This window comes from Nannobrachium achirus (assembly GCF_963921795.1).
Source record: "Nannobrachium achirus genome assembly, chromosome: 3".
Classification (NCBI taxonomy): domain Eukaryota; kingdom Metazoa; phylum Chordata; class Actinopteri; order Myctophiformes; family Myctophidae; genus Nannobrachium; species Nannobrachium achirus.
In genome coordinates this window covers 44,033,025-44,058,024 of record NC_137812.1, presented here as the reverse complement: position 1 = coordinate 44,058,024, position 25,000 = coordinate 44,033,025, and the positions used below count along the sequence as shown (strand labels likewise).

The 25,000-nt window shown below is 42.3% G+C and overlaps 2 protein-coding genes across 2 annotated transcripts in view; one reads left to right on the top strand and one right to left on the bottom strand.

Annotated features, from left to right (window-relative positions):
- ppp2r2ca (protein phosphatase 2, regulatory subunit B, gamma a) overlaps window positions 1–5,750 on the bottom strand; it is a gene marked incomplete at both ends in the record, with an annotated part of 8,801 nt that extends 3,051 nt beyond the window's left edge. Inside the window, 6 exons of the mRNA XM_080722622.1 lie at window positions 999–1,163; window positions 3,199–3,376; window positions 3,752–3,864; window positions 4,641–4,827; window positions 4,987–5,084; window positions 5,687–5,750. Coding sequence (XP_080578748.1) covers window positions 999–1,163; window positions 3,199–3,376; window positions 3,752–3,864; window positions 4,641–4,827; window positions 4,987–5,084; window positions 5,687–5,750 — 805 coding nt within the window. The remainder of the gene's footprint in view (window positions 1–998; window positions 1,164–3,198; window positions 3,377–3,751; window positions 3,865–4,640; window positions 4,828–4,986; window positions 5,085–5,686) is intronic.
- Window positions 5,751–8,575: 2,825 nt separating this feature from the next.
- On the top strand, window positions 8,576–13,836 carry hpf1 (histone PARylation factor 1). The gene is made up of 8 exons (XM_080721212.1): window positions 8,576–8,644; window positions 10,454–10,634; window positions 10,839–11,025; window positions 11,620–11,718; window positions 12,178–12,334; window positions 12,667–12,754; window positions 13,095–13,267; window positions 13,575–13,836. Exons 1-8 carry the CDS (start codon window positions 8,606–8,608, stop codon window positions 13,707–13,709), a joined length of 1,059 nt encoding a protein of 352 aa, XP_080577338.1. The 5' UTR covers window positions 8,576–8,605; the 3' UTR covers window positions 13,710–13,836.
- The last annotated feature ends 11,164 nt before the right edge of the window (window positions 13,837–25,000 follow it).

Sequence of the window (25,000 nt, the reverse complement as noted above, 5' to 3'; positions counted from 1 at the left end):
TCTGCTTGTATTACTGAAGCTACATCCCAAAATTAATTTAAATGAATTAAGTGTTAATTTAACAAATTTGTATCATGGTAGAGTATGTTATATATTATATTAGCAATATATTAGCACATCTGCAATGGAGGTACAGTAGTCTCCCTGCTCTTCCATTGAGAAATGTATAATCTGGTGTCGGGTAGGACACCTACTGGTTGCAAGTAGTACTGCCTGAATCTCAAGTGGGGGTTTTCCTCTTGAATGAGGAAATCCGCATGGAAGTTACTGTATATTGCAGCTTTAAGTCAAAGATTTCTTGCTGATAAAACTACTCAAATGAAAATACAAAAGCAGCTACTTTGAGTAAGTAACAGATAGTTACATACAGTACTGTATGGTCACATGGAAAGGGACAATCTGACTGTAGCAATTTCAGTGTGAATATGGCCTAATAGGTCTATACTACCAACCATACTTCTCCAAGAGGTTTAAAGCTAAACAGACTCTGCTCCTGCCATAACAGCATAACAGTAGGCTACTCTATAATTATTGCCTTTACAAAGGTAGTTGATAGGACATATGCCTACTTAATCAAATTAGTTATTTGTGAAAGTAGAATTACTGCAGTACTCAGTTACAATAATGTGCTGTTTAGCTGCTTTCCATCTTTCTACCATTATTAGTTAATTAATCAAGGCCTAACAAACTAAGCTGCAATCATCTAGCTAGCTATCTTCAGTGTTTGGGGGTGGTCTCCCTGCTCTTTTGCATTGAGAAATGTATATCATATTGGTTAGAACCACTACTGATTGGCAAGAGGTATTTCATGAAGCTCAAAGCATATTAATATCTCAACTGTACAATCAGGCTTTTTGTCTTAAGAAATTAATCTGGGAGACCCTGGTTGCAGCTTTAGAATTTCTGTTGTATGCACCAATCATAACTCTATTTACACAATTAACACAGGAACCTTTTATCATTATATCACTATGAAACCTGAGATACAATGCGCTCACATTTGGTGTGCTTGTCACACAGGGCGGAGGCTCTCATGTCACAGAGGCGCAGCGTGCCCTTGCTACTGCTGTAGACAAACAGGTGGCAGTGGTGAGGGTGGAACTCTGCTGCCGTGATCACCTCCGTCAGGTCCTCCATGTTGGCAGGCTTGATGTCCACAATGTCTGGTTAGAACATCGATCAGGGACCATACATCACAGACAATGTACCACGCACTGCAGGGAGAGTTAACCCCACCACCCATATACCACCATACCCTCCATACTCCCTGACTATACTTACTTACTTACAGTATATGGATTGAACTAACCATGAATTTTTTCACTTTTTCTGTTTTTTGGTCTTCCCAGTGTCTCTTCCAGCCCAAAAAAAACCCAATTCGTTAACTCTAAGCCTTGCCTTTCGTTTCAGTGATTTTCTGAATGGGCGTGTCTGAACGGTACTCTTTTGAAATCTGCCCTATTCTGTCACAGGAGGCTCATTTCCTCAAGCAGGGGGCGGTACTTTTTGGGAGGCTATGTTCTATTGAGACTATATACATGAGGTGGAACCATGAGGTAAAGTGTTGCTAAAATTGGAATGATACAGAGAAGATTAGCATATGGTGCCATGGTATTCTTTCTGTATTGTTCCAATTTTAGCCCAAAGACAGCGCCCCGTTACCAAAAAAGGGCATTTTGGTATTGCATCTGAAATGGCTTGGAATTAGAGACAGACAGAACATGACATTTCAATATCTGAGTGTTTGTTTAGCTAAAACCTGTATGAAACCGTATTATGGACCAATATTTATATAAAATATATATATATTTAAAAGCATGGTGTGGCCCCTTTAAAGGAATGTGAGGAGATAGGTCCTGAGAGGATAGTCATTCAGAGACCATTGCACACGAGCTGGGGGGGGGGGGGGGGCATGGCTGGCATGGTGAAAAGCTATCAAGTTCAGCTGAAACATTGCTTTAGACAGGGATTTGACTGCTGTACATGTTCCATAGGTTCACACTTCACTCCTCCATCACGGCCAACCTGAGCCCCAAATACACACACAGACACTCGGTTCCACTTTGTGTTTCTATTTGCAGTGGGCCCTCATGTGGTTTAGTGGAGAGTGAATTATTTAAACACTTCTTCCGTAGATGTTTCGCTGATTTTCTAGGTCAGCTCCTATTTAAATGGGAAATAGCAGTGAGCACTCTACTTCCGAAACCCCCCTTTTTTGGGGGGGAACGGGGGGGGGACAGACTATAAATACTGCAGCCTAAATATGTTTGGGTTAAAGGTCAAACTTCACTAGTTGTCAACAACCATTGATATTAAATTCTAGCGGTCTGCCTTTGACTCCATGTACAGTACATGTCTCTAAGCCACTGCATGCGCTTAGTAAGCATTTACATAAACATCACGTAAGCACAATTCTATCTGATTCTGTGTGTGTGTGTGTTTGTGTGTGTGTGTGTGTGTGGGGGGGGGGGGGTGCGCGCGTGCGTGGGTAGGTGGGTGGGTGGGTGTGCATATTTTTGCAGTATATCTTGGCATATTAAGGCCATGCGAACACTAAGGATTTCAGCCTGCCTTCTTATGTCTTTGTTGTAATGTGTCTTCTCATACTTTGCAAAATTTAAAACATTTGCCTAGAAAAAATATTTTGCCTAAAAAATATATATTGCTCCAAAAGAATATATCAATAAATAATAATGATTATTAACTGACCATTTGTCACATGTTTCAAATAACATTTACAACTGAACAAAAGCAATGTGAACCTTATAGCACTAATATACTTTCAATTAAAGGATGTTTCAGACATAAAACCCCAGGCTTTCCTCTACTTCTCGTTTACATCTCTTTTAATCCTTTTTAGTTGAAGATATTATGAGAAGTAATTTCTGAGATATTTCTCAGTGATATTGCCATGACAAAATTCATCACGGAAATGAATGTAACATCAATAGCTCTAATCATCTTGAGAGATCTGGTAAATTAAGTTTAGGTTTTAAGATAGCTAAGTTACTCATTAAAACCAGTTTGGAGAATGCAGAACAAAATCCTTTCATAAGGCTGTAATGCAAACTGGCAGTGGCCTTTTGTACGAAGTGATGAGTCAGTCATACATGGGTTAACTTAATATATTATAATATACTGTACTAAACCTCACTTAGCCAATAGCCATATTACATTCTACTAAAAAAGGAAGGATACTGAAGCTGCGGTCAGTGATACCCAGGTGCCACATATTGATGCGGAGGTCGTCAGCAGACATGTAGGTCTCGCCATCGCTGTTGACTGAAATAGAGTTGACATGGTAGGTGTGGCCGTTGGCGAACACTCGTCTAGGCCGCACCTCTACCATCAGATCTGTGGGTTTCAATACTGGCACCTGAGATGAGAGCAAAACAAAAAAGGAAGTAAGTATTAATATTTACAGTAGCTGCGCTTCAGTGACACACTTGTAGGATTGGGTATTATATTATAACTCGGGTTTAAGTGTGCGTGCGTGCGTGCAACGGTGTGACGGGGCGTGTACCTGTCTGTCTGTCTGCAGGGACGTGCAGAGAATGTTACAGAGGCAGGGTTCTGAAATTTCTAAAAGGGCCTTTTCGAAATATCGAAAATAGCAGACCTCCAAGCTTTGAGCTTTTTTCTGTACTTGATACCACACTGAAATAAGCATAATTTTACAGACAGATAAAAGGGCAGGGGCTCAAGCCCTCTTTGATGTCTATGTGTGCACATGCCTGTCTGTCTGTCTTACCTGTAAAGAGGTAACAGTAGAGATATCCTTGATCCGTCCCTCTTCATCTTTTAGGTTGTATCCCTCTGGTCTCTTGTCTCTCTCACTCACCTTCCACAACTTAATGGTCTTATCTGTGGCACACAACAGGGATGTTGGAGGCCAAGGCCCAGTTAAGGTTGATTAGACAGACAAGCAAACCATCACAAAACAACAGACAAGCTGTTAGGAAAGCCCAAGCCAATGAGAAGTAGGGTTGATAAGTAAGTAATGGCTTGCTCTGTGTACTGTATATAATTATATATACACTGTATACAAGACAGTGATAGATAGGAAACATTAAGGCAATTAAGATTTCCTTGTGTATGTTTGAAAACTGATATTGTGGGTCATGTTCAATGTAATAGGCAGATTATATCCTGATTGCCTATGAATCAGCCTTGTACCATGCTCTTTAGGGCATTGGCAACTAAACCATTTATTGTGCTAGTTGATGGAGAACTATCGGTATGGAAGGAAAGATAATATTTTAATCAGACAGAAATGTGATTAAAGTGCAGCAATTCCCCTTTAACAGTGGCTATAACTTTACCCCTCCTATAGGGGTAGAAACATCATACTGCTAGAGGTTATAATAAGTAGCAGGATATGACATATGTTGACCATTGTCAATCATCAATGTAAATATTAATAAACAAAAAGATGAATATTCATGGCTGACCATTTGTCAAATAAACTGGGAACACAATAGGACTTCCAGAGCACAAGCTGAACCAAAAGATCCACTTCTTTACTCGCAAAATATCTACCCTCTTTGTGCTCCAGTCATAAAAGTAGATACTAAAAGTGGAGTTGGGGTTTAATCCTCTGCTGAGCGCAGCGATTACTTTAATTAGCCTTGCATTTGTACCGTTGGTGGACAGTAAGAAGTGTGCTGCATTTTGCTGTGGCAGCCATCGGATCTTGTTGATCTTCTCCTCAATCTCCAGACTCTTCAGGTAGTCAAAGTCTGGCTCGTGACTCTGGAATGTACTGTAGACGTTATACTCCCCAGAGTCCCCTGTCTCGATCCCCAACTCCTCCAGCTCCCCTTTGGACTGCAAGCAAACACAATGTTCAGATATGAAATATAGACTAGAGAATACGGTATGCAGTCATTATTTCCTGAGACAAGTACAGAGTAGACATATCATAGACTACGGTAGAGACAATAACCTAAAGCTGTCTAGAAACCTATCAACCCTCGCATGACTGACCTCGGTTTCTCTCTGGAAGATGACCACTCTGCCCCCCTTGTCCCCGGTGGCCAGCAGGTCTCCTGTCTGGTTAAACTCCACCGTAGAGATGACATCAGCTGGGGGGTGTCCAAGATGAGCAAATCGAAGAATGAAGAATGAACCACATTTGTGGTGAAGAATTAGGGCAATGGAGAAAGAAAGACAGATGAGAAAGTACAGAAGGGGAAGAAAGTTGGTAAGAATAGAGAATGGAAAGACAATATGAAGGGGGAGTGGAAGAGAGATGACAGAGAGTGGGGATCAATACAATGTATCTCTTTCAGTATCACCGGAATAACACTTACTGGGCCACACAGATACAAAGGAATAGGAAAGGTAGGCCTAACTTACAACAATACAACCTTATGTAACCTTTTTCTTTTCTGGACCGAAGTCAAAATTAAAAGAATGACATTCAGCAAACATTTTCTCAATCGTTATTGCCTGAATTCAGAGTCAGATTTCCATCCTGGAGAACAAACCGAATGTTCCCATTTGTAAATCACTGAAACTCACAACAACACTGCAGGCATTGTCGTGATTCATGTATTTATCCATATCTTCAACCCAGGGGACCCAGAAATAACATATAGTACGGTAAAATGTATCACACCATCGTACCAGTATGCATTGCAAACCCAAACCCAGCGAGAGGGAGAAAATAAATGATCTGTCCTACCTTCGGTGACATAGTCTCGCAGGAAGCTGTGGTTGATTTTGGGGCTCTCAGCGTCCTCGCCCATCTGAAGCTGAGTGAGGGTGACCCGCCAGCGCGCCCGTCCTGAAGGGAAGGGTCCAATCCGTGCTCTCGCTCCCTTCCCAGGATCCGCCCATGCTGCTGAGGCCTAGCGGAGCGGCCTGGAGCAAGGCATCCTGGGATACCAGCCGACCGGAAAAGAAAGGTGTGTGGAGAGGAGAGAGGGATGGATGGGTGGGTGGGTGGGTGGATGGATCGGGGGGGGGAATTAGACGGGTAACAGGACACCAGAATAGGGGGAGAGGAGATAGACAAGAGAGGAAAAGAAGGACTGATGGAAGGAAAGGGCCATGAAGCAATGTAAAGATGGCAGAGTATGGGGAGGGATGGAGGGGGGTGACAGGGAGAGGTAGATGGCAAAAGAAGAGCGGGGTGAATTAAGGGAAAGATGAGAGCTGACATTAGCCAAACCATTAGCCACACTACATCTAACATTCTGAAGCCATGACCTCTGCTAAGCAATCACAACCACACACACACACACACACACACACACACACACACACACACACACACACACACACACACACACACACACACACACACACACACACACACACACACGTGTGCAGGACTAAGTCGGCATACAGTCCAAGTAAATCGCACAGCTGAACAGCGTAGAAAACCAAGAGACCGGGGCCACCAGGGCCTTCATGTGCATCGGATGCCTGTATAAGGAGGAGAATACCGTGCAGCGTGAGCAGCACACGGAAACATTTACAGGACAGGATGAACGAGTGTGATAATAATCCACTGCAGCATTCCCTTCCTGCTGTGTACGTCGCTGCAGGAACAGTAGTAGCTGTTTCCAGGGTGTGGTAGTTCTCTCTGCCAAGCTTCCAGCTTCTTGCTCACACATACGCAGGCACTCGCACGCACTCAGTCACACACACACAGTCACACACAGTCACACGCACACATTTGTCAGATGAATAGTCCTTGACAGAAAGCGTAGGAGAACACAATGTCTTGTCTCTGCTGCAAGAGAGAGAGAGAGAGAGAGAGAGAGAGAGAGAGAGAGAGAGAGAGAGAGAGAGAGGAAGGCCTCATCAGCACACCTACCTGTACCAGTCTGCCTGCTGCTGCCGCTGTCTGTACTGGTGTGTGCAGTACAGTATGTGTGTCCTCTACTGCGCTGAGACTGAGCAGACGCGTGCTTGATGAAGGCAGACAGAGAGGAGAGGTAGAGAGAGAGGTAGAGAGAGAGAGAGGTAGAGCGAGAGAGAGGTAGAGAGAGAGAGAGAGAGAGAGAGGGGGGAGAGAGAGAGTGTGAGAGGGGGGAGGGCAGAGGGAGAGAGAGAGAGTAGATGGTGGAGGTTAGAGAAAGATAAGCCAGAGAGAGGGAGAAAGAGAGAAAGAGAGAGAGAGAGAGATGGGGAGAAAAAGGAGGATGGATGGAGGCTTGTTGCCTGCTGATGCTATGGAAGTGGTCCTGTGCACAGCATCCTCTGTGTCATGGCAGCCTCCTCCTCTTCCACCAGCCAATCGTAGCACCGGCTGTCAGTGGTGGCTCCACCCACTGCAGATGATGAGGAGAAAGAGGCCAGCAGAGGGCGAACTTAGACAGTGAGAACATTTAGAATTTAGTGCTGAGGTGGAGCATAATTGGGTTACTTAAAATTAAATATTATATTAAATATATATATATATATATATATATATATATATATATATATATATATAAAAAAAAAACTTTTTTTAAGGAGTAGTTCACCCCCAAAATGACTTTTTTTCTATCAATTACTCACACCATGGATACTTGAGTTCAATAATATTTTTTGTTTTTGTCGTATTCCTAAGCCAATAATTTGAGGAGACTCTTTTGCATTTGGGTCTCCATCCGGAATCAATAGGGGTACATTTATTATAATCAAATGATTGGCTGGGGCAGCCATAGCTGAATGGTTAGTGAGCCTGCCTGGAGACTGTCCTAGGTACGATTCCCGGCCAGGCCAGCAATGTTTTGATGTGTGTCCCTGAGCAAGACTCTAAACCCCTAATTGCTGCCCGATCGCCAGATATGGCTGCTCACTGCTCCTAGTTGTTATAAATTTCACATACAGTACTGTATGTGCAAATGTACTGTGACAGAAAACACCCCAATACAAGGCGTGGGGCCTATATTATATTATTATTATATCAACCCAATTGCAAATTGGTACAAAGCGCAATAAAATGTGATTTTAATTTCAGTTTTCTTTTTTCTTGACTTGGGGGTATCAGGAGAACTGAACGCTTGAGAGAAATTGGTCCATTTGGAGGGATAGCTGGAGTTTCCCCGGTTTACATTTGAAACCCTATTGTTTAATCACTCATTCACAGTTCACCAGGATGTTGAGGTCAACGGAGTCAATCACAATTTGTACTATACGTTTATTACAGGATCATGTTCTTCTTTTTATTTATTCTATTGTGTGTGTGAGACAGATAATGAAGACCAAGACAGCTGGGGTTGAAGGGTAACATACAGTATTACCTGTAAAGTTACACATAACCTGTATCCTTAAATCCTCATAGTCATAGTAGCCTGCCTGGTAGGTGACAGTTATTCAAACAGTAGTCAAACGCACTTTTACAATGATGTTAGTTGAATATTGCAAACATTTTATAAATAAAAATACAATATTTGTTGTCTTTATTTTGGCCAAGAAAGACAGATTCTGGCTTCTGCTAACATCAAAAACAAAGGGGATTTGCTTTGGCAGCTTTGCCAGGGGCTGCAGTTACCACCTTGAGCCACTGGTGGTCAGTGATGTCCTTGTGCGACCACGTATGCAACGCATTTAGACTGCTCTTCCGGGCATCAGAAGAAGACGCTGACGGACAGACAAGAGGAAGAAGATGACAGGGCGCGCGAAAAGAAAACCTAAATCTATCCAGGTAATGGTTACTTTAAGCCACTTTCTACACAGATATACGTCTTATATATGACTTTATCGCTCGCGGTCTGCTGCGTTGGTGCAAAGCTCACGTGTAAGGAACGCTGTGGAAATAACAGTTTGGTGTGCTGCTGCCTGCTGCTTAGTGGTCAATGTAACAACATGGCAGCAGCAACACTGTTAGCAGAGCTGCCACAGCTGCTTGTCTACTCGTACCGTTAGTTCTTTCATTTGTTTTACTAACACGCACACACACACACACACACACACACACACACACACACACACACACACACACACACACACACACACACACACACACACACACACACACACACACACACACAGAGAGAGAGAGACTGTTGTTACTCACTCACAGCGTGAATAACGGATACTGCAGTTATGAAGACATGCATGTTGTTGGTGTATCATTTAGCATGGGGTCCTTCCTTATGTTATGTGTCATACAAAGGATTGAAACCTTTAATCCTACGTCGACGCATGAGTGTGAGCTTGTAGATCTGCTATTTTCAAATGGCCGAAATGTAGATAGGGCTGATGTGGTTAATGTGTGTTTTGTAATCATAATCAAAATCTACAAAGTAACTAGTAACTAAAGTTTTCAAATAATTGTAGTGGATCCCAGATGTAGTGGAGTAGAAGTAAAAGTATTGGAAATTGGAAATACTCAAGTACATGTAAAAAAAAATGTACTTACCGGTAAGTAAATGTATTTATTTACTGATTACACACACACTGATGTCACACAATTACTCACAGCGTGGATACTGTAGTTACTGCATGAAGACCATGTGTTGATAATGTTATATCATTTAACATAGGGATCCTGGCTTCCTTGTTATGTGTCATACAAAGGAGTGAAACGTGTCATAATGTTGGATATGTAATGCCTGCCTATACACCCCGAGGTACGACGGTGTCGCTCACCAAAAATAACTGATCCTTCACAACTTACACAAGCACCCCCCATGCTTTTGCGGTTGCTAGTTTTGTAAGTTTGGACCTGAAAGTGAGCAACGCTTTGTCACTCCAGCTGTACCCGATCAGTCTGTGCACCTTGGCTTGAACATTCATCAAGGTTCAAGTTGTACTTTAGTGTTACATCTTGTGTACAGGGGGTGTCGCTCTCCATTCCGACACGTCGCCACTCCGAAATTGACTTCTTATTGTCGGAGTGGCGACACTTCCATGGGGTTAAGTTTAGGGTAAGGGTTAGAGATAGGGTTAGTGTCGGAAAGGAGACATGTCGGAGTGGCGGGGTGTAACCGTGTACAGGACAGATACATAAGAGTAAAACCTATTTTGGTTTGCATTGCTTCAGACAATGCAGCAGCATAGATAATATGTTCTTTGTACTGTACCTTTCCGGGCTGTTACAAATATATATTGTGTCCCCCCCCATGGTACTGGAAAGGTACAGGTCAGGAATAATTATTACCTACATCTGGAGCTAGGCTAAACAATCACTTAAATTCAAGACAATAATTTACAATTATTCATCAAAAAAGACTATTAGTTTACATCTGATCAATAGTTTAAATGCAAAACGCTCAAGCACACACATTCATCTGTCCTGATAGTCTCTGCACACTCGTTCATATTTAGGCCCAGGCTACTTTCTCTTCCCTCTTAAAACCTGCCATTAAACGCCACCTGATTATGATCAGTGTGTCAATCTGTATTGTGCACCTTTTTCAGCCCCTTTTGTCTCCTGCAAACACCCATTACTGGACATAAGGATTTAAGTTAATTCGCAATGATCAAGACTTTTCACTCTCCATATGTTCAGGAGTCGAAGTCAGACAAGGAGTTGAAGAAACCCTGTCTGGATGGACCTGCAGCAGCATGTTTGGCCAAGGTGGATTCGGACCTACGCGAGGAGATCGCACAACTATACAAGCTTCAAATGCCAGAGGATCTCTATCATTTCTGGGAATTCTGCAAAGAGCTTTATCCAGATAACCCCAGGGGTACGCTCTTGTCACTCAACCATCTAAAGTGGATACTAGTGCATGGCATGCACCTGTTATCTACTGTTTGATCTATTCAAACTAAATGGCCTCCTTGAGGATATTAAAGTTTTCATCTCTCCACTCATGTTGGGATTTCCAGTCAAAGAAAAGTGTATGTAACTTAACTTACGCACCGTTATGTTTACATTTTTGTTTCTGTAGATGCGCTGATGAGCACACTGGGTTTGCGGTTAGTCGGTCCGTTTGATATTTTGGCAGGAGCTCACAAAAGCTCCCAGAACCCCCAGCCCAACTACCACCTGCACTGGAGGTACTTCTACGACCCGCCGGAGTTCCAGACCATACTACAGGGCAATGTGGAGACCGAGCATCACATGGGCTATTATAGGTATGGAAAACAAAACCTTGTACTTGACTGTTTGCCAAGATGTTTCAATAGTCATGGATTCAATCACATGAATTCAGTTTGCACACTTCTCTCCATCTGCAACCTTCATCCTTCATTAAGGGGAATTTCACTTAAAAGAAAATATCTTGACTTCACATTCACTTCACTTTCAATTCATTTGAGCACACCGCCCACCATTCAACGTCGTCTAATCTAATGAATGTCTTGACCTACCTTATTCTGACTTTGGACAGGTGTTTTGCACCTTTTGATATGGGTGCCTTTACAACTGAAGTAAGGACATTGTTTGGTAGAATAAATAGAAAACTGTAACAACTAAATACTGTATACATGAACACTTTTAACACTCAAAGCTAACTCATTTATAATACTAATGGTTATAGAACATCTGACGACTGACAAGAAATATTGTTTTTAGAGATTCCTATTATGTTAGAGATTCATAATAGGAACTATGACAACCATAAAGATTAAAATATGTACATATGGTATGTCAAGCAATATATTGTGTGATATGACTTTGTATAGCATGTGTTCTAATTATTTCCTTCCTGAAATCCATTGTTACTACAGAGACACTCCAGATGCTCTTCCTTCATTCGTGGGTGAAAATGAAGGCAAAAAAGGCTGCACTATAACACAGATGGGAGACAATATATTTGCTGCAGTCCAGTGAGTAAATTATATAAATAAATAGAAAAGTGTGTGTGTGTGTGTGTGTGTGTGTGTGTGTGTGTGTGTGTGTGTGTGGCTTTTGTAGATGTGCTACTGATGAAAGTAGTACACAATAAAAAATCTTGATTGTAAATTTAATTGTAAATTTAATTGGGCCAATTTCTAGAAGTACCTCCTCTTTTGTCCTTTTCCCACATACTTTACACATGTATTGTATTTTAATAAAGGAAGTCAACGGGGGTCTGGTCTGGCTGACACCATGCCCAATGTCATACATCATAAATGCATGATAAGACGTCTGAAGTCATTGACTGGCCACGTGCAGTCCGACATCCACCTGTCTTGTTTACAAGAGTTAGATCAACGAACAGAGGACGATTGTACAATGTATCTAGTCGTCCTTGTTTTGTCTCATGTTGTCTAAGTTAGGTCATTGTGTACTCTTATCTCCAACAGGCTGTACTTGTTAAGGAAGAGGAAAGAGAGAGGCGGCCAGAGGACCACAGGAGGAGGAGAGTTTGGGAGCTTGGAGGCTAAATTAAAAAGCAAGGTGGAGGATCTGGGCTTCAGTCTAGAGCAAAAGACCAAAGTCATGAAGCAAAGAGATAAAAAGGTAGATTTCACCATGGAACAACATGTTTGTAATAGGCCTCCCATATGGTAGATGCTCTTTGTCCATCAAACATCTGCCTTTTGGAACGTGGACAAGCTTCTTAACCATATGGGGTTTCTGGGTGGATCAGTGGGCTGAAATTATTATTTTGATTGTCTCAGGACCGCAGTTGCATATCATTCTGCCATTGCATACTGTCTGATGCAACAGAAAAATAAATAAAGTAGTGGTTTGATGCAGTTGGGAGTCATCTTTTTACTATATGTAATTTCAATTTGGTAAAATTGTAGCTTATAGTTCACAGTGACCAGCTGTCTTGTATCACACCTCAGGTTGTCACAAAGACGTTCCATGGTGCCGGCATCGTTGTGCCTGTCGACAAAAATGATGTGGGATATCGAGAGCTACCAGAAACAGATGGTGAGACCTAAACTTTGGTGTCTCTGCTACTTCTCTAAAAAAGTTATTTATTTTGCCATGTACATTCTCTTCTGGGTGTTTCTGTTGCTTTAGCATTTTACTTCAAAAGGAAGTGTATATAGATATTATGTGATGTTAACCGTTGTTTTGTAAAATAGACCCCAAATCCATAAAATGTAATTTACTAGTTTGACTGAATTATGTAAAACTGGGACGTTTTATAACAAAACATTTGTGATGTTTTGGCCGTATTGTTTTGTATTCTGCATAAACATAATTTACAGCACAATTGCCATAACTTGATCAATTAAGATGTTCCTTTCTTGCCCTGATTGTCTAGCTGGTCTCAAGAGGATCTGCAAGGCCATTGCCGAAGCACGAAATGATGAGGAGCGGATGAAGGCCTTTGGACCCCTACAGGAAATAATAACTTTTGTTCAATTTGCCAATGACGAGTGTGACTACGGCATGGGTTATGAACTAGGAATAGACCTCTTCTGCTACGGCTCCCACGTATGTAAAAGAAAAACACGTTCACAAGTTCAGAGGTTTAGATGCATTTTGCCCATGGTGTTTCTCTCACTACACTTGCACAGATACAGTTATGCACAATACAATTACTATACCATTTCTCAGATGAACCCTAGCATCTCTGTCTCAGCATGTCATAATGGATGATCTACAAGCTCACAATGCATCATGTTGTGCGTTGTGAGCTTGTATATCGGCGAAGAGAGGTGGACCTGTTGCATGTACTACTCCTAAAAGAGAACTGATATTTGGTTATTCAATCTGTTTTCCCTCTCTCTGTTCTCCATAGTACTTCTACAAAGTGATCAGACAGCTACTGCCCATGGCATACAGTTTGTTGAAAAGGCACCTGTTTGGAGAAATCCTTGAAGCTCATCTCTCCAACCGCTCGCATGACAACTTGGATCAACTCTCTGCCCAGTGAAAGAACCAAGATGTAAATTCTAATTGTAGTTCTGATAAGCTCTTTCCAAACAACGTGTGTGTTTTTTTTTTTACATGTTTCTTGGTGCTCTCATCGCTGCTGTTATAAATTGGTACCTACCAACAGAGTTACGTCCCGTCCTGTTTGTGAAAGTTTCATGTTTAATAAAATATTCATTTTATATTTTACATATCTTTTTCATTTGTGTCTTTGGAGAAATTCATTACGCGACTGCTATAATCTTAAATTATTATTACACCTGGAGATTATTTAGGATAATTCTCTCATTACATTTATTTGAAATATGCATTCATGTTTCATGTGTGTAAATGCAGCTTTTGAGGGTCATGCTTTGTGTAATCTGTAAACGTGCTTTTGAGTTTTGTGTAATCTGTGCTTTTGAGGAGAGAAACATTACTTAACACTAGCCCTTACCCGTTCAAAGATATGAGCTCTGAAATGATGTGCAGTGTGTGGGTTATGGGGTGCACTGTGCACACAGTATATGAGGGATGGAAAGTAACTTTAACTGGTGCTTACATGATAACTAGCCCTTACCCGTTCAAAGATATGAGCTCCGAAATGATGTGCAGTGTGTGGGTTATGGGATGTGCACTGTGCACACAGTATATGAGGGATGGAAAGTAACTTTAACTGGTGCTTGCATGCTAATATGTAGGAGCATCAATGTAAGAAATACCCGTTCCATTTAACGGCTACAGAGATACTGTGTACCGTTCTGCATGATATTTGGACATCATCTGTAACAGGGCCAGAACCCCCCCCCCCCCCCCGCCCGCCTGCCTACACCCCCCCCCCCCCGTGTGTGTGTGTGGGTTTGTGTGTGATTGTGCATGGCCTGAACAACAGCGCCCCTCCCTTAACATGTGTGGTCACAAAAGGTACTGTAGGCTAAATAGATATAGATACACCATAAAAATGCTAATATACAGCATACGATTTGTGAAAGTGACAAACGGGCTTCACAGTTATGTCAGGTGTGTTCATATGCTGATGGTGATGCGATTTCAGATCAATTGCTCCAGCCACCGAGGAGAAACGCTGAGACAGACAGACACTCACTCACTCACTCAGACATTCGCAAAATTATAGTATAGATGGCACAGTGGTGTATTGTAATGTTGTACAGCTTAGTAAAGCTAGAGGGCAGTGTTGAATGTCACATCGTCAGCACCACCGTCTCTTGAACTCATGCTGTGAATGATGAATGTGTCACTGTAGCTATCTCAATACACTTAGGATAAAGCTGGCTATTAACCTTTCAGGGAACTCATTTATAGTGGCTGCTAGCAGAGGTTGTGCTCCAGACTCTGAGGTGCAATATCAGAAAAAAGTCAAAGAAAAAAAGGGACCACTTGAAAATTGCAATAGCAGATCTACAAGCTCACTGTGCAGAAGTGTTGTGACCTTATAGAACTATTTTTGAAAATACAAAATGCATGTTTTAATGTTTGCCTATAATGACATGTCTAAAATAGGGACACCGGGTTGAAAGTGGTTCATATACTACAGGTTGAAACTCAACTGTTAGGTGAACAGAAGCAGATGGTAACTTGTGTAGACAAGGTTGTCTACAGTATACCCCCTCCCCAGACCAACAGGGACTATACACATTAGATTAGGGAGGGAGGAAGAGACTCATGAAAAGGGTATCTTGAAATAGCCTATGTATTAGCATGGAAGGGATTTTATTTTCTCTAGAACGGATTTCACAATTATTCTGGAGGAAGGTTAGGGCTTTAAAATAATGACGTGCTCCAAAATTTAATTTCAGTGGTAGTTGGCTACTTAATGTAAGTTCAGGCCCATAGCGTTAAAGGAGTAGTTCACCCGCAAAATGACTTTTTTCTATTGATGATTGCTCATGGAGAGTGAGTTCAATAATATTTTGGTTTTTGTCACATTCTTAAGAAAAAAATTTGAATCGAGTAAATTTACCCCGATAGATTCGTCCCCATCCGGAACGAATGGGGGTAAATGTATTGTTATCACATTTTTGTCTTAGGAATGTGACAAAAAACTAAAAATATTATTGAACTCTAATCTCCATGGCGTGACTAATCAATAGAAAAAAAGTCATTTTGGGGGTGAACTACTCCTTTAAAAGGAGTTCTCCTAGCTATGGACCAGAGCTAGTGAATCCTCTATCTGAACTGAAGTGTGTAATCTACTGTGTCCGTGTCATTACAATACCCGTCCGAGCCCAACCCAAAATGTGTGCGTCACTGGGACTTAAATATATCATTGTCTTGGTTTGATCCTATCTTGGTTTGATCCTCTCACGCATAACTTCGCTGTCAACACTGCAGCCTATAGGCATTTCTCCAAACAGCAGAGCCTGACTACAACTGCTGCAGAGCTCCAAGGTGGGAGGGGAGCAAAAAGGAAAACAGGAGCGCACTTGATCCTGCGGAGGCTCGGGGAACCGCACCGAGTCGCGCGCTCCCACCCAGAACAGCACAGCATCCCTCCATAGGGGACGTTGCAGTTTTGTTTTCCTGTTTTTTTAAGAATCAGTGTTTAGCATAAAACAGCGCTGCATGCTGACGCTGTAGAATGATCCGGTGTGCTCCAGAGCCTTGTTGATTGCGAGGCCCGGAGAGAGAGAAGCCGACCCTCAAAGACCGCCGTTCGTCGCCGCTTCTTCCGCGACAGAATGTCAAGGAGCCCCGAGGAAAGTCACAGCAGGGGCGGCGGCTCTGACCGAGACGTGAAGATGGCCTCTTCGAACAACACATCCCCTGAAGGAGGCGTCCCGCCGCTGCACCAGAGCCGTATACGGCAGGTGGGTGATCGTGTTGTAGGCTACTGTGTGTTACTGTAGGAGACTATGGCCCAACTCTGCTGTCTGCATTGGCAGGATCATTCAGCCGTGTAACGAGTGGCCCAAACACCTGCCGATGCTGCGCAGCCTCTCGCAGTCCTCATAAGAGGGCTTGGTGAAGGCGTTGTCCTGGTTACCACATCTAGACTAGGATGCTCTGAAATATGTAAGAGCGGACAGAGCTTTAGTGCAGTTAAAGCGCCTCATATTTCGTTAACAGATTGAGACTTTTGAATAGATCAAAGCCAAGGCAATGGCAGTTTAATTTATGACAATGATCTGATTTATTAATGTATTATGCCAGTAGTTCAAAATCTGTTTGGAAATTATTCTTGCCCTCAAAATAAACACCAGGCCCAGACTGTCTGACAAGCTCATTGTAGGGTGCTGTAAGAGATGTTGCAGGACAGTCAGACCACTGTGTAGACGACCAACGTAATGTAAAGTTCTGATGCAGAGCATCTGTTCCAGAGAGCATTATAGGCTATATTGCCATGGCATGAGTACATTCTATTTATCTTAACTGGTAGGCAGTGGCTGACGTTGCATGTTCTACATGAAAAGGAAAACGGTCATCTCCTCATCTTGTGAAATCGTATAAAATGTACATTATACTTTTATATTATGATCCACGTTTTAATCAACTCTATTCCAGTAGATTAGCAGCCTAATGGCACAGTGTTTTGACCACACACACACACACACACACACACACACACACACACACACACACACACACACAAATAACTGTGCATTGAGAGGCTCAGACACATTCCATCAACACAAACAATAAGCACATTTACATTTAAGCAGTGGTCTGTTGATGAAGTATTTAGAGATTAATATACGTTATGGGACATTGAGTTGCGATGGTTATTCAAAAGCATTGCCTATAAGAACAACTGTGCAAAATAAGTTTGAATACCTACCTATTGCATCCCCTAATTTATAATGCATGTTTACCAGATTAAGAATTTGTTTTCAGCGGCTGGATTACATTTTAATGTATAGACACTTAAGAGTGTGTAGCCTACATGGCTGTTGTAAGGTAACACATTACAAGTGTTGCTTTTGAGAGTTGGTTGTCTCTGTATACAGTGAAAGAGAACCTTTGGGATGGTCTACAGTTGTTTCCTGTCTACATGCACTCTCCCAAGCTAATTAGATTCCAGTAATGGACTGCAGAGCTACACATGCATACAAACACATGAACACACGCACGCACAAACAAACACACACACACACACACACACACACACACACACACACACACACACACACACACACACACACACACACTTTGTCATTTTGGGTGGAGACATAATCCTTGGATAGGCTACTCTGAAATAAGGTTAAGACTTTTACAGTATCTGTGTTGAATTACCAAATGCAACTTTCCCAAAGCAGTTGTGTGTTTGTGATCCTTACTGATTTAGTGTGCACCTTTTCGATATAGGATTTCTTTTAGCAATTCATATCTTGGTGAGGATCTTTTTATGTTGTTTCAGTACACAGAAACATTGGTTATACACTGGGCTTGTGTGCATTTGTCTATCTGTAGGCTATTCAATGTCAAGTATAATGAAAGTACAGTATGCGAGCAAAGGTGCTTCTACAACATATACAGTATTTGACCTAACTTTGGCCTCAGCCAACAAGAAGGGTCATACATTTCCACTAGACTTCTAACTCTTTGATTTCATTTAGTTGGCTGTAATAAAGTTTTTATAACTAGTCCATACCTGGTATGCTTACAGCTCACACCCCAAGTGCGTGCAGAGTGCACACGGACTAAATCCCATAATATGTGGAAAAATGCTAATAAACAGGTTAAATTTGGGGAAAGTGTGAAAAATCTGTTGTGTCAGTCCTTGTCAATTGTCGGTGTTCATGTGCAGTTTCAGATCGATTGTTCAACCTGCGCACAGACACATAGACAGGGGCGGAAACATAATCTCCACCTCCTGGCCTGGCGGCCTTGCAGAGCAGGGATGTGCAGAGAATGTTAGAGAGGCAGGGGCTGACATTTCTAAAAGGGCCGTTTTGTGAAAATATCGAAAATAGCAGACCTCCAAGCTCACAACGCGTCACGCTGCGACACGTTCTGAGCTTGGAGGTCCGCTATTTTCGGTGCTTGATAACACACTGAACTAAGGATTAACAAGTCAATACTGGAGATGTGGCGTAACAGCCTGGATTTCTACACAGATAGGGCAATTCTTTCAACATAAGATGCTGCATTCAAGTTCAGAAGAGTTTGGACGAGGCAAAAATGGGAAGGAGGCATTTGCATTTCTTTCACAATAGTAAAACTGCATTCTGGCTCAAGTCCCCTTTGATGTCTAGGTGTGCACGTGCCTGTTGCAGAGATAACTATGCCAGACAGTTTTACTTGACCTCAAGCAAACCTGCCATCGTGCACTGCTTATATTATAGCTTGGTGTGCATACTGTATATCTTAGAATAGGCATGAGCAGAGAGAGATCAGCTTCATACATACCGCTGTGTATGTTAAATGATGACCTGACCTGATCCTATATATGCGTTAATGCCTCTACCTAATATGAACCAAAATGATCTATGTGGGTCATTTTTCACACTCAGAGTAAGATCAACACTGAGGATTTTACTGTGCATTATCAGGTTATTTTTTGGCTAGAAAAAGTTGATCTCTATCTTAATATATAGACCTCTCATTCTGAATCTTTTGTCTCTAGAACAAACTAGGCCACTAGATGTAAGGCTATAGTTTGTCGAATGACAGAAATGTATTTCACACTAAAAACAAAAACAAAAACTTTCACACTAAATTAAATTAGTCTTTAGCAACTACAAAGGTGTCTCTTTCCCAGTGTAATGGCTGTGTCCGATGTCACGGCACATTGCTGGCTTCCTTGTGTCAGTGGCCATTTGTCATGCTCCTTAGCGTGTGATAAGTCACGGTGTTCTCTCATCTATCTGATGTGTTCAGAGGTTGTTATAGACTGCGACCTCACACACCTCTGCCTGTATCCATCCATCCACGTTTCCCACAGGCTGATATAGTCAGGGCTAATTTTGATATGATCAGTGTCCAAGTTCAATCCATATCTGTGACCTGTTGTGGCATTGAATTGAAAATTATTATCTGGAGCTAAATTATTTTAAATTTTGTATAATGATGACGTTGGGCAGATCTTTATGCCCAGATCTTTATGCCCATACATGGTGTTCTGTGTCCAGGCCAGTCTATGATGTCAGTACTATGACGTCAGAGTATGACTTCATGGGGTGTGCACAGTATCTGAGGGATTGAATGTAGTCTCAGGTGTAATGTTGGGCAGATCTTTATGCCCATATATGGTGTTCCATTTTGGAGTGCCCTTTGGGCAGATCTTTATGCCCATAAATGGTGTTCCGTGTCCAGGCCAGTCTGTGATGTCAGTGCTATGATGTCAGAGTATGAAGTGATGTCTGGTGGCGTTTACCATGGTGGCAAAACTGTGTAGTATCAGTGATGTCAGCATGCAAATGGTCAGACAGACAGTCGCTAAATGAATAGTTAGATAATCATATCGCTGAGTAGTACATATTGTCATATTCAAACTAGCCTGCACGACCAAGGACTTGACATGACCCAAAATGAGGTTCTTCAAAAGTTGTGGTTGGGATATTCTTATCCGAGCTATGCCATACTGCTTCCTACGCAGTAAAGTCCTTAGTGTTTTACAGGTCATTTTGGTTCCATTTATACACTTTTCTGAGATAGATTAAAACAGAGGATTTTACTGTGTATCATCTGACAGCTTTGCTGCACTACATCCTCGTCGGCTCGTCCTGCTTAGGTGTCTCCTTCCCTCCTTCCCCTTTTCAACAGTAGGCTGTCTGCCACCAGAATACAGTAGGAGTCTTATACAGTAGGCTGTCTGCCACCATAATACAGTATAGAGTCTTGTACAGTAGGCTGTCTGCCACCATAATACAGTATAGAGTCTTATACAGTAGGCCAGTGGATCTCAAACTTTTTCATGTCAAGAACCCCCAAATTGACCTTTATTAGCCTGCGGACCCCCATTTGAAAAGGAATGCCAGGGATCCCCATAAGAGAAGATTTTTACTGCTCTATAGCAGTGATTCTCAACCATTTTAATTGCAAGGACCCCCAGTTTGACATGCATTTTAGGCTACGGACCCCCATTTAATGGCATTTCTATCTCTGGGACCCCAATTTGTTATGTAAAATCAATGTTAATTTAACTGAGAGTGTACAAATGGAACCAAATGGAGAGTTACATACCCATAAGGGTCCCCTTGGTTCCTACACATCATTTAGCTGGGCACCCTCTGGACCTCCCTCAAGGACCCCTGGTCTTTGAGAACCAATTGGCTGTTGTTCCCACTCTACTTGCCTCCTAAACCCCTCCCACACTCATATGTTTGTATTGCTATGTAATGCCATTTTTAACAATTCTTTTACCATTTCTAACCCTAACCCTAAAGGTGAAAATATCCTATCCACAAGCTCACAAAACACAACGACAAATGTGTTTGTGAGCTTGTTGATTGGCTATTTTTGAAGAATGTTCACCCCATAATAGGGATGCTAGTGTTCATGTTGTTAAACATTAAAACATCCATTTATCTTGGAGGAACAGGAAGCTTTTCCTCACAATAGCCCCTTCCCGGCCTAGCTAGCTGCTAGGGTAGGGTAGGGTGTTGCCCTGTGGAGTGCACATAGGACACACGTTTTGCCTGTGAATTGGGACAGCACTGTTGAGTGCAGAGTCGAGCCGAGGGCTTCCGAGTGGAAACGAGCAAAACCGAATGGCAGCCAGTCACTGCTGTGTCTTTGAGCGGTGGTCACACCGTCTCCTGTGCGTGACTGCGTGTGTATGTACTGTATGTTACTACAGTATGTATGTTTGTAACTTTGTAGTATGAGCTGCAATACCGCTGGGTGACCAGCTTAACGAAATGAACTGCTCACATCCACCGCTCACTTCAAACTTAGTTTGATTTTTTACCTTCTTAAACACTCTCAAACTTCTTTTTTGTGGCACGGAATTGACTTTTAAGATATTTTAGGATAGTATTTATTTGTCTAAAGTCTCTAAACGTCATACGTGTGGTCAATTCACCATGACAGAGCCTATTTTAAAATATTGCCACAACGTTCGAGACAGACTGTCGCAGTGATAACCCGGCTAAAGCATCCTGTTTTCGGGCCAGTCCCCCATCCCGTTGATATTCACAAACTTTTCTTTCTCTCTCTCAATTCTCTTACAACGCTGTGGCATATTTTTAAATAGGCTGTCATGATAAATTGACCACATATAATGAAGTTTAAACAACTAAATACTATATCCTAAAACAACTTACAATGAAATTACGTGCCAAAAAAAAAGAAGTTTGAGGACTTTTTTGAGGCTAAATGTTTTAAGTGGTGGACATTTTAATGGCCTATTGCATTGTGGAACGAAGTGCTTGAAGCGTCCATCGGCTGTATGCTTAGAAACGGCGGAAAATAGTGCACATTCAAAATTAGATAGATTTGAAGTGGTCTACGAAATGGGACAGCGCCCCAGTGACGTCGTCACACTTGAAACCCACGCTTGCTTAGTGGTGTCCAACCTCCGAATTGAGAAGGGGCTAATGTCTATTCTCAAATTGTTATACCGTACTTGTGGGGACACCTGGCCCTCACAAGTATAGTAATACAAGTACACACACACACACACACACACACACACACACACACACACACACACACACACACACACACACACCTTATTCTCCTCCTTTCCCCTAACCCCCACCATGAGACCCTGATGTAACAGGGGGTAAGGTTTCATTGTAGCTTTGACATTTACTGTCTGTCTGTCTGTCTGTCTGTCTGTCTGTCTGTCTGTCTGTCTGTCTGTCTGTCTGGTTATCTGCTGGTCTGTCTGTCTGTCTGTCTGTCTGTCTGTCTGTCTGTCTGTCTGTCTGTCTGTCTGTCTGTCTGTCTGTCTGTCTGACTGTCTGTCTGTCTGTCTGTCTGTCTGTCTGTCTGTCTGTCTGTCTGTCTCTCTGTCTGTCTGTCTGTCTGTCTGTCTGTCTGTCGGTTTGTCTGTCGGTTTGTCTGTCTGTCTGTCTCCCACCATCTCCATACCATCTCCATTCCTCTTTCTCTGTTGGGTGGAGTGTGATGGGATTTGGCAGGAAGGGACTCCTAATGGACTCCTGGCCTTCATTACATTACCTCTGAATAGGCTCTGACACACACACACACACACACACACACACACACACACACACACACACACACACACACACACACACACACACACACACACACACACACACACACACCAGCCAGCTGTTGTTCCTGTGGGCATAATGGTACGTTGCTAGCTGCACTTAACACACACATGTGCGCACACATGCGCATACACATGCGCGCGCACGCGAGACATGCATGCACATACATTCACTCTTACAGTATTCACTAGCTGTATTCACAAAGGCTGTTAGAGCACTTTCTCAGTATAAATGCTTACTCACAAACCTTTGAGTGGCCACAACTCAACCATACTAACACCATTGACTGTAGTCAACAACTTAAAAGGTTGTCCTTAACCAACAAAAAGCAATTGAATCATCAGGCAGTGCTGTTAAACAACAACAAAAGGGCTGAGCTTCACTTGTTGCTTCTCTTTAGGGCTTCAAGCTCCAACTAGTCTAAGCTGTCTAAGAAATCTACCAGTAAGACTCCCTAATCGGGAGATAAGCGACCATCAGGTCGCATACACAAACTTTAGAAGGCGATGGTAGCCAATCAGGAGGGAATATGGGAAATGGGAAAGATCCATGTTGATGACATGACTTTAGAGATACTGTGTACCGCTTTACGTGATTTTAGGGCAAAATCTGTAGGAGCAGTGTCCAAAAATGTGTTTTGCAAGAATTGGCCACATGGTGGCGCTAGAAGAGTGCCATGTGAGAATATAGGGGTGGAGGTTGTGGTTTGGCAGCCTAGGAGTTTGTGTGCAAAGTTTGGCATGGGTCGGGGCAACGGTGGTGGAGATATGAGTAGGGCAAAAGTGTGACGTTACATTAGTGTACTGTACGTGTAATTTGGTTAGAACAAATAGTGAAAATAGCAGATATCCTCAAAGTTTAACCATAAAGATTGAACAGGATTTTACTGTACAAATGGCCTCACACTGCCTTCACAGAGAATTATGAATTATCCCCCTTCCCCCCTTTGTTAAATACACCCACCACCGCAGGTGTTCCACATTCTAAAGAGACACTTCATCACCCTCTTCTTGGTGCAATAGAGATGCAACAGCAATGTGATATTATCTATGGGTCTCATATACGTTTCCATACTGTGTAATGGTGATAGGGCTAGGGAGAAAGTAACAGAACTCCTGTCCTGGATCTAGGGTACATGGAATGTCAGCATGGTTATATTTGGGTGCAGATGAAAATGTGGCATTTCACAATTTGTACAGACACTCTTGGTCACTCTGGCGCCCTAATATTTGTTGTAAAGTCCCAGTTTGGTGTGTCCAAGAAGCATGTGACAGCACCTGCATCGTCCCACTTTGTCTGCTAGTAGACTGTTAAAATCTGAACCATGTTAGCTACAGCTCTCAATGTTAGGTCCAGGAACTACCCCTTACAGGTGGTCTGTAACTAAAAGATTACAAATGGAACATAATGGGGCCTTATGAGTCCTTCTGGTTCCATCTGTACTGTCTCTGAGTTAAATACACACTGAGGATATTACTGTGTAGAAGTGTCCTTGAGCAAGACACTTAACACCTAACAGCTATTAACAAACAGGTGGTTCTTTGCATGGTTTTCTCCACCGTTGGTGTGTGAATTGGTGAACGAGAAATGCACCATTTACTGTATTTAGTATTTTCAGACAGGAGGCTAATTGAAATACAGCCTTAGCCAATCAGGCTCTAAGGGTCAGGTGTTTTTGGACTGGGGGCGTTCGGAGACACTTAGATGTTAATTATTCATTATGGCTGCATAACCGGGTTTCCTGTTAGTGAGAGGAAGAGGATGGATTGAGGAGACATGATTGAAGATCAATGGACTTCTCAGAAACTAGTCTAATCAGCTTGATATAAATACACAGGGAAACATGGGATAATCCTGTGTTGGTTTAACTACTGTAGTACTTAGGGTACTGTAGCTCTTACTTCTGCCTTCACTCTCCCCCATCCCACACTTACACAATATCATGTCTATTATGTCTGAGCTATCATGTGTAAATGATTATGATGTCTCACTTATCATCATGTCTCAGAGTCAGAAACACATCAACGCTTTAGTTTTTACTGTGGTGTTGTTGAGAATAGCATACAATTACATAAAACCCCCATATAGACACAAAACCCTCATGTAGACACATTCAACCACACACAAATGCTTTCTCAGTGTTTAAGCAGCTATATGGACTTTGGTT